At 43.1% G+C, this 10,062-nt stretch overlaps 1 protein-coding gene across 4 annotated transcripts in view; it reads left to right on the top strand.

Annotated features, from left to right (window-relative positions):
- The window catches only part of Arhgap25 (Rho GTPase activating protein 25), an 80,560-nt gene extending 74,028 nt beyond the window's left edge, over positions 1–6,532 (top strand). For all 4 annotated transcript variants that reach the window (XM_048804191.1, XM_015479576.2, XM_048804190.1 and 1 more), the window contains 2 exons: positions 2,092–2,621; positions 5,764–6,532. In XM_048804191.1, the coding sequence (XP_048660148.1) occupies positions 2,092–2,621; positions 5,764–5,971 (738 nt within the window). In that variant the 3' untranslated portion in view covers positions 5,972–6,532. The remainder of the gene's footprint in view (positions 1–2,091; positions 2,622–5,763) is intronic.
- Positions 6,533–10,062: the final 3,530 nt, after the last annotated feature.

Here is a 10,062-nt window from a genome sequence, read left to right as displayed (position 1 = left end):
ATATATATATATATATATATATATATATATATATTACTATTAGTCCTGAAGATGAGAAAACAAAAGTGATAGTGATTGTAGCTGTGGCTTTTCTTAAATGTCTGGACATAGGCATCCTACTAACACTCAAGAATTAAATTGCACTTTAAAAATGTTCATATTTTCTGTGAAAAAGTTATCCTAGCAGTCTTTGAGAATAGCCATTGCTATACTTATTTGTCAGGTTTCCACTATTTGCTGTTTGCTATGGCCAGCTATTATGCTGGGAAACTTAATTAGATCACCTCTGGAGTTCTCACCATGATTGTAAGACAAAATTTACCATGATCATAAAAAAAAATTTTTTTTTAGTTGTAGATGGACACAATACCTTTATTTCGTTCATTTTATTTTTATGTGGTGCCAAGGATTGAACCCAGTGCCTCACTTGTGCTAGGCAAGCGCTCCACTGCTGAGCCACAACCCCTACCCTGCCATTTACATTTTTTGATTGAGGAGCTTAGGCCAGAGAGGTCGACCAGTTGGTCCAGCATGACAGCACTAGAATGTTATAGACCAGGACTCGGGTCTAGTTCCCACTTCAGGACCCAGGTGTTTCTGACACCAGGGAGTATGATAGAGGGAGATTGAACCCTGATTTTCACATTTTATGTTCTGTGCTCAATTCTGTCTGTCTCTGTCTCTCTGTCTCTGTCTCTCTCTCTCTCTCTCTCTCATTTAAATTTAAAATATACAATATATACACATGGTTCAAAAAGTGAGGAAAATGATGTGCATTGAAAAGTCGTGTTCCCTCTCCTATTCTCACACACCTTCTTTCCTACTTTTATTAGATTTTTATTCATGCCTTCATTTTTTGTACAAATATAAAGACTTGAATGTAAATTGTTATCTCTCTTTTTACACAAAATGTAGCATGATTTCTCTCTTTCTGTCTACCTGCACTCTTTCTACATGTACACATTACTCTGTCTCTTGCATTTTTTAACATTGTGGTATACCCTAGAGACTTTTTCATGTTGACACATAAACAGCTACCTCACATGACCTCATATTTTTAGCAGGTATATTGTATTCTATTCTGTACATGTGCCATACTCTACATAACCAGTCTGTGTAGATGCTCAGCTTATTTTCAGCCCTTTGCACCACAGACAAGGCCACAAGGAATAACTTTGACCACACTTCCTTTTGTAGTCAGCTATATATATTTGTGAGATAAATTCCCAGAAGTGGGGTTGCTGGTTCAGAGGGTAAGTGGATCAAAAACTATAATTTTGATAAAAATGATTAGAGTTTGTGTCATTTTATATTTCTACAAGCCATGCATGAAAGAACCTATTTCTCTACAGTTTCACCACAGAGTGCTCCATCAGATTTAGGGGTTTGCCCATCTGATAGGTGAGAACTGGTATTTTCATAATTTTAATTTGAGTTTCTCCTACTATGAGAGAGGGTTGAACATTGTTTCTTATGTGAAAGGTCTGGTTGCATTTTTTCCTCTATGACTTGTCTAATCTTGTCTTGTGCCCATATTTATGCTGATTGTTGATCTTTTTGTTCCCAATTTGTGTAAGCTTTATGTGATAGGAAGAGTAGCCAATGGGAGTTACCCCTTTATATATTGGGGAGAGTTGCCTAGGAGATGCATTGCCAGTATTTTTGCCAATTTGTCATTTTGCTTTTGTTTAGCATGTGATAATTTGTTTGTTCTAGTTTTGCTATTTTTACTTTTGGAGGTTATGGAAATGCATGTCAATTGAATTTATTGAACTTTTCTTTATGGTCTCTGGATTTTGAACCATAGGAAGGATTCCCATCATTCGCTCATAAAATAATTCATTTACCACAGTCAAGCAAATGATTTTAATCAGTGCTTCATCTCTAGAGCATGGACAAGTTCCTTATGTACAGTATCTTTTTGGAAAATTACCATGCAGATAATCAAGAAAAGTGACAAATTAAGAGATGGTCTCCTAATTAAAAGTGTCACAGATGTGACCCATTTCTGCAAGACTCTAGTCCTTATCTTAGGGGCAGAACACATAGATGGGAAAATCCCATGTAACACCTATGACCATTTTTTTCTAGGCAAGTGACTCTGATGCCACAAGCCCTACTGGACTACAGCCAAGTGACCAGCATCAGGACAACAGCAAAGCCCCCAAGGAAAAGCCAGGAGATTGGAAGCTGCAATCCCGAAAAAGGACTCAAACGCTCCCTAACCGGAAATGTTTCCTGACATCAGCTTTTCAAGGTGCCAACAGTAGCAAAGTGGAGATCTTTAAAAATGAGTTCTGGTCACCTTCATCAGACGCTAAGACAGGGGAAGGGCACAGGAGAACCTTGTCTCAAGACTTGCGCCACCTCTCGGACTCCCAGAGGACTTCCACCTATGATAATGTCCCTGCCCAGCCCGGGTCCCCTGGGAATAAACCCAGTGCACTCTCTGCCCCTGCCTGTGACTCCAAGAGAGATCCTCTTGCCAGCACAGACTCTGACACTGGGCCTGCAAGAAAGAACTCTGGAGAAGAGGAAATTGATTCTTTGCAGAGGGTGGTCCAGGAACTACAAAAGGAAATAGAAACACAGAAGCAAATGTATGAGGAACAGATTAAAAAGTAAGTTATGGTAAGAGGAGCACCAGGCGGTACTTGGTTTCCATCTATGGAAGCAATAGATGTTGTTCTTATTGGCCAAAAAATTCACATTATGAAACTTTTAGGGAAGACAGTAATCTAAGATCAGTCAAGCCTAATAAGTCAAAGGGTTAAGGGAGAAATGAGATTCCTCAATGAATGAAAACCCTAAACTTTAGATTAGATTAATAAAAACCTAAATAGCTAAGCCTAAATAGCTTTACCAACATTTTCCAGATAGTGGTCCCTTAAGGTAAACAGTCCTTAATGAGTTAAGAAGAACTTTAAAAAAATATTTCATATCATATCATTTGTGGAGTCTCCAAATATTTCATGAGCACCTCCTGTGGACCAGGCACTGATCTAGATGTTGGAGAATAGCACTGAACAACACAGATAAAAGTGCCTGTGCTTATAGACAGCTCTCTTCTAGTGAGGACAAGCAAACAATAAAAATATATAATAATGGGGCTGGGGATGTGGCTCAAGCGGTAGTGCGCTTGCCTGGCATGTGCGGGGTGCTGGGTTGGGTCCTCAGCACCACATAAAAATAAAATAAAGATGTTCTCTCTCTCTAAATATATATATATATAAAATATCTGTCATGCCAGATGGTAGAAAATGCTGTCGGCCTTGGAGAGTTCAGGAAGTCAGTTAGAAGTGCTAGTGTTAAATGGGGTGGTTAGGGAAGGCCTCTCTAAGAAGGTGTGTAAGTAAAGGCCTAAAGGAGATGAGGACACAGTCAGGCCCATAGATGGGGAAAGAGAAGCAAAGGTGCAGAGGCCTAGAAGCAGGTAGGTCTGGCATATTCTGCATACAAAGAGCCTGGAGTAGGAGGAGAATGATGAGTAGGAGATCCAGGAAGAGAAGTAGGGTGTTCAGGGCACGGTAGGGTGTTGTCAGCCATCAGGAAGGCTGATTAAGATGGAAGCTTCTGGACAGTTTCTACTTCACTTAATGCTTTGTCTGATCATTGGCTTTCTGTTGAGCACAGACTGCAAGGGGCAAACGGAAGTGGGAGGCCAGTTAGGGCAGCTGGTGCTACAATCTCGTACAAATTCCAAAAATGTTTGCCCACAATTTATTCCTTTGGGTAGATAATTTTTTTTTTTACTAATGATTGGCCAGCAAATTGTTTTTTTGCAAGAGGAAAACCTCAATCTAAGTTTGCCTGCATGAGCACTAGTCATAAGATCTTGAAATGTGAATTAATGGGGATTTGTATTTATGAATACTTCATCCATTTAGACTCAGGTACCTGAAAGGAAGACTGCTGTGAGCCCCCATCCATTGTTCCCTGCAGAGAGCTCCATCAAAAGCAAAATGCAGCTCCTTTGTCTAAGAACCTATAATCAATCATCTGTGGAATTACATGCTTTCTGTGACATCTTGGCAGTGAACATACCAGCCCTAGAGAAAGCTCACATCACACTCTAAGACAAGTGTCATTGACAAAGTAGAAAGAGAAGCAGCTGCCACAAAGGTGGTTGCTCCTGAATAGAACAGAGTCCTGTGAATCGACCTGTCAGGGGATCCCCTGTCCACAGCAGAGGGAGGAGGATTGACAGCCTGGCAGTTAGCGTACTCTAAGTTTTGTGTTTCAGAAACATCTTGTCATGGAACCCCCACAGCAATCCTGAACCCCCATTTCCCAGAAGAAAGGGGGACTCAGGAAGTATAGAAGGTTCCTAAAGGTTACATGACTAATCACTGCTGGGGCTAGGATTTAAACCCAGGTCAGCCAGGCCCCTGAGCCCATCCAGCCTCCACCTCTCCACTGGATTCAGGAGTCAAGATCTAACACAGTATCTTGCTTGGGATTTTCTCCAATCCAGAAGGCATCATAGAACATGGAGAAGAAAATTAGATTTGTAATGAGAGAGTCAAAAGGAATAGGACAAGGTTTGCTCTAAGAAGAGATTGACAGGGATAGGCAAGGCTCTGAAGTGGGGCTGTTACATGCAGAATAAGCCAAGGCAGGCCCTAGAAGATAGAATCTGAGACATGGGCTCTGATAGCAGCTCAAGTCTCCACATAAACTTGGGCAGGCTGTTCAGAGAGTAGGGAGGGAGCACCCCACAGAATGAAGCTGAGTCAAATTTCCAGTCACACAATCCGATCTGAATTTCACCCCATAGGACTAAAATCTCTTCCTTTAACTTAAAAATTCAAAGTGTACACTTATTCCTAAGGGTTAATTCAGCCTAACCTGGCAGGGGGCACCTGGGAGTCTATTATGATTTTGGCCAATAATAATGAAAATTCTTCCCAGAGGTTTGGGAGGCTGAGGCAGGAGGCTTTGTGAGTTCAAAGCCAGCTTCAGCAACTTAGTGAGGCCCTAAGCAATTCAGTGAGACCCTGTGTCTAAATAAAATACAAAATAGGGCTGGGGATGTGGCTCAGTGGTAGAGTGCCCCTGAGTTGAATATCCAATCCAAAGAGAATAAGAGGAAGGAAGGAAGGAAGGAAGGGAGGGAGGGAAAGAAAGAGGGAGGGAGGGAAAGAGGGAGGGAAGAAGGGATGGAAGAAAATTCTGAGAATTCAGGAAAGCCGCAGATCTTTCACCTGAAGCAAGATTCAGAAGTGGGGGTGGGGGGCTGCTAGACCAGACTTCCTAAGAGCAGTTCCCTTTGCTTTCTAAGTCTTGATCCCCCAGAAGGACCTTAATAAAGGCAGGCTCCAAACCACATTTTGCATGGGAGCAGGATGAGGAGGTATCATGTGCACAAAGGTGTTGAGAGTCTGGAATTTGGATGAGGCTTCCTTACTTTCTATTGAACAGAACAGGTACAAAGTGCTGCAGAGGTGGTCACAGACATACATTAGAGATAGTCTCTTCTTTCAAAGATTTTATTATCTGGTTGAAGATACAAAACACAAGATGACATAAAAAACAGTAATGCCAGAAAGGTCACAGGATGGTGTTAAATGACAAAGGTGGGGCTCAGACATGAATTCAGATTTACTGGGGGGTCTTTACCTGAGAGGAAGGACATCAATAAGAGGCGCCTGTTGAATCCGGTCTTGTGTTTTGGAATGGAAAATGAGCAGGAGGTTCTGAGTAAGGGTGAAGGGTCTCGAATTAATACCCGGTTCCTTCATTCTTTTCCTTCTTTCCTTGTAGCCTTGAGAAGGAAAATTATGACGTCTGGGCTAAAGTGGTGAGGCTCAATGAAGAACTGGAGAAGGAAAAGAAGAAGTTTGCGGCTCTGGAAATCACTCTCCGCAATGTGGAGCGCTCCCGGGAGGATGTTGAGAGGAGGAACAAGGTCTTGGAAGAAGAAGTCAAGGAATTTGTGAAATCTGTGAAGGAGCCCAAGGCTGATGCTTGAGGGTCCCGGGAGTACCAGCGATGACCCAGAGGAGATCAACTCTGCTCCTTTTCTTGGTGCTACCTGACAATGCAGGAGCAGAATTACTCCCTAAGAGGGAAGAGATGGTTTGGGGGGAAACATCAGTAAATCAAAGGAGTTTGAAAGAAGATGAGGGGAAGCAGGGACACCTATGATCACCTGTTGCTGTACTCAAAGGGACCATTTTATTCCACTGCAGTGGCAGGCAGAGCAAAGTGGAACCTTCTATGGTGGATGGTGAGGTCCAGTGAAGAAGTTTGAGACAAACATCAGAGGACACAGGCAGACATCTGGTCCCGCCCCTGAAGCTAGGCTGAGGCCTGAGTTCTTTGTTTCCTATGTGGAATGATTCGCTGAGTCAGATGGCCTTAGGGCATCTCTGGCAGACAATGCAATTCAGTGCTCAAGTGTTCACCCCAGAAGACTGTTTTGGCTAAGGTCACATCGCCATTCTGTCATGCTACCACGAGATGAAATTCTCCAGGAATTCTCAAACTTCACCATAGACAAAGACAAAAAAAAAAACAAAACACAAAACAATGAATTGTATTTATAAAAGCAAAATTATGAGAAAATTATATCCAAATAAAGAAAAATGAAAGAACAAGATGGTTGCCAATCCATATAAAATCTTTATGAGATCTAGTGAAAGACCCTTGCTCCTTGAAGCAGATGCACCCTTCTCAGGGGACACAGCTTGGTGAACAGGATATGAGCTGTGTTACAGTCTCTTCCTGCCTTTCAGTGGCCCCAGTTGTGTGTATTGTGGGTTTACACAGTAATAGTCATGATTACATATATATTAATTTCCCCCCCTATTTTGTCCAAATGCAAGAGAGTTTACTGACCGAGGGGCTTTCCCAGCAAAGAGCTGACTATTCCTCATCTATGTCAGGACTCAGGTAGTCCAGTTGAGCCTTTTATGGTCTTTGACAGCATTTTAGTTAGGTGGACTCCAAGTATTTTTGATCATATGCCACATCAATAGAAAATGTTCAAGCCCACATCCCTCCAAATAGGCATATTTATTTTATTTATAAATTAGAGTCAACCCTCTGTATCTGTGGGTTCTACATCCATGGATTCAACCAACTTCAGATGAAAAATATTTGGGAGAAAAATTACACTTGTACTGAACATGTACAGACTTTTTCTTTTCCTTGTCATTATTCACTAATCTGCTCAGCATATCCACTGTTTGCAAAGGGTTTACATTGTCTTAGATATTATGAGTGACCTGGAGATGGTTTAAAATATCAGGAAGATGTGCATAGGTTGTGTGCAAATATCATGAAATTTGACATAAGGGACTTGAGTATCTGTGGATTTTGTTATCTGCAGGAAGTCCTGGAATTGATTTCTCAGAGACATCGAGGGTTGACTAAATACTACTGTATTGCTACATCGTGTGTCTTATAAAACACAGGGCAGAAATTGAATAATGATGAAATTAAATGCACAGCTTCATAGATTTCCCCAGTATGTTTTCAGCTGTTTGAGACCACTGGCCCCGTTTTCCTTTCTGATCTGTCCCAATTTTACGTCTTTTATTCCATTGCTTCTAAAATTTACTTGAACTTTAGAAGCCACATGGCTTAATGAGTGGTTTCCAATCCGGTCACCACAGTGAGGATTCAGCCTTCCTGGCTCATGTGCCTCCTCCGGTGTTCTTTCCCTTTGTTTTCCTTACTCCAGTTAATCCCCCTGCCTTTGTATTTATGACCTACAGAGTGGGAGGTAAGGACAGGAGGGCCAGTATTGCTTATTCCTGCTACTCAGGCCCTGCTCTGTCACTCCGATCTCCCTGAGGACCGCCCTGAAGGAGGGGTTGGGGACAGCACAGAGCATCTTCTTACAGGCCTCCTTGCCAAAGATTGGGAGGAAATGAAGTGGAACCTTTGAGTTGAGGAGTGCCTGTGGTTAGTTCTCCTAGCTTATGTCCCTATGTTCCCCCACAGATGCCATGCACCAGCTCTTTGGGTGCCCAGAGTTGGCTATGAAGGTAGCCTGTGACACAATTCCACAGGGAATATCTGCTTGAAGGTACAAAGAGGAGGCCCTGAAGCCTGTTTTGAGATCCATGTCCTAAGACCTTGCTGGGTCTGGCAGCCAGAGCTCAGGCTAAGTAGAAGGGTCACGTTTGAATCCCAACCCGCTCCTGGCCTGGTGATGCTTCTTATCCTGTTCCTATCACCCATCTTATGAGTCAGCAGAGCTGGATCTAGCTTCCAAGCACCAGACAGTGAAGAGAAGAATCTGGCTTGCTTCAGTTGCCCCGCCCACATTACTCTCCATTCAAGGAGAACACAAGAAACAGTTCTTCTTGGACTCCAGGCCCTCATGAGTCCAAGGGAGGGACAGGCAAGATCTGAGGTCTGATGCAACTGTCCTCAAAAGGAAAAGCATGTGATGCATGACAGGGTAGCTTCAGACCTCACCTGGACCCATGGGCCAGTTTCTAGAGGGCAATTCTGGAGACAGACCCATGCCAGGTGTTCTGTTGGACCCAGGAGTTCCCACCTTTATTTTCAAAGCCATTCCATGAACAGGGCTGTACTAAATCTGCCCCCTTTTCCAGTCACACCCCCTACCTTCACCTTACCCCTTCTCCTGCCAGCTCACATGCTGAGAACTTGGAAGGTCTGCACTGTGCACTGTAATCCCCCTGCCATCTTCCCTACTAGTCTTTTTCCTTCCCAGCCTTGAGCATGCCACATATGAGGGCACATTTCTCTTACATTTAAGGCACATTTGGTGATTTTCCAGTAAGTTTATGTATCAGATGGGACAGTTTGTACTCAGGAGTGTCAGGGATGATCCCCTCCCAATAGATTTTGGTTGGAGTCTGAGACCAAGTGCTGTATTTCTAGTTCAGAGCCTGCTGCATAGGATGGAAGCAATAAAAATTCTTGGTTTTTGGTTTGGACCAACTTCCTCAAGCTCTGCTCAGAAAAGTAAGAAGCAGAAGAGACTCAGAGGCAACCGAGAGCTGCTGAGGGGGGAGGACAAAGAAGCATGGTGCCACAGCAACCGCTGGCTGGGCTCCACCGGCTGGGAACGGGAAGATGCGCGTTCACTAACATCGGGTAAACTTCCACATTCCACCACTTCCTGTGCAGATACCAGCAGTGATCAGGTCATGTGCTTGCCGGGCAGCACAAAGAGCTCTTGGAGGCTGCTCCTGCAATTAAAATGGGATGCCTTACAAAAAAATCACATGAAATCCTTAGCATCCTGTTGAGAAGGCTGGGAGGAGGAGGGAGGCCCCAAAGACGGAGCTCCAGCTGCCACCAGCTCAGGCTGTAATTTGTCCAGTAGCAGAGAGGGCTGGGGCTGGAGGGAGGCTCAGAAGACTTCCCAGGGCAACTTCAGACAAAGGAATGAGAAGAGAATGCTAATGAGGATGTGTATCTTCTAACTTATATTTTCTTGGATGCTGGAAAACTGTCTCGAAATCATGGGATAACAGAACAGGAAGATACTCTTGAGTCTAATCCAATGTGTTCCCTTAATGGACAGGAAAACTGAGGCCCAGAGACATAAACTGAAATGACTGGTGCTCCCACTGCACAAGGAAGAGGATTTAAGGTGATTTTTGAGGGCTCCTCTAACCCACCATTCAGAGATTCTTGGGATTCTTGGCTTCTCTCCAAGGTTCTTTTTTCTCCAAAACTGCAATCATGGTGTGAAATCCACCAAACATCAATTGCTGGATGCTTTTAGAGATTAAACTTTACTCAGATATCAATTGAATCAAAATCTTTGGGGATGGGGTTTCAAAATATAGTTTTTAGAATTCCCAGTTGATTTCAATATGCAACCAGAATTGTTCACATGGTTCTAAAACTGATAAGTTTGTTCTGAATCGTGACTCCCCTCTCTTGTGTACAATCAATGCAACTCCATTCTCTGGTCTTCCCTACATACTGGTTTATCTCTTGCTCATTCATTTAGGATAACACAGGTGACCATCAGCTTTCCATTGCTGCGATCAAAATACCTGATAAGAATGACTTAGAGGAGGAAAAGTTTATTTGGGGCTCTCAGTTTCAGAGGTTCAGTGCATGGTT

The sequence above is a fragment of the Marmota marmota genome, unplaced genomic scaffold (assembly GCF_001458135.2).
Source record: "Marmota marmota marmota unplaced genomic scaffold, marMar, whole genome shotgun sequence".
Classification (NCBI taxonomy): domain Eukaryota; kingdom Metazoa; phylum Chordata; class Mammalia; order Rodentia; family Sciuridae; genus Marmota; species Marmota marmota.
This window is presented reverse-complemented; position numbering and strand designations above follow the sequence as displayed.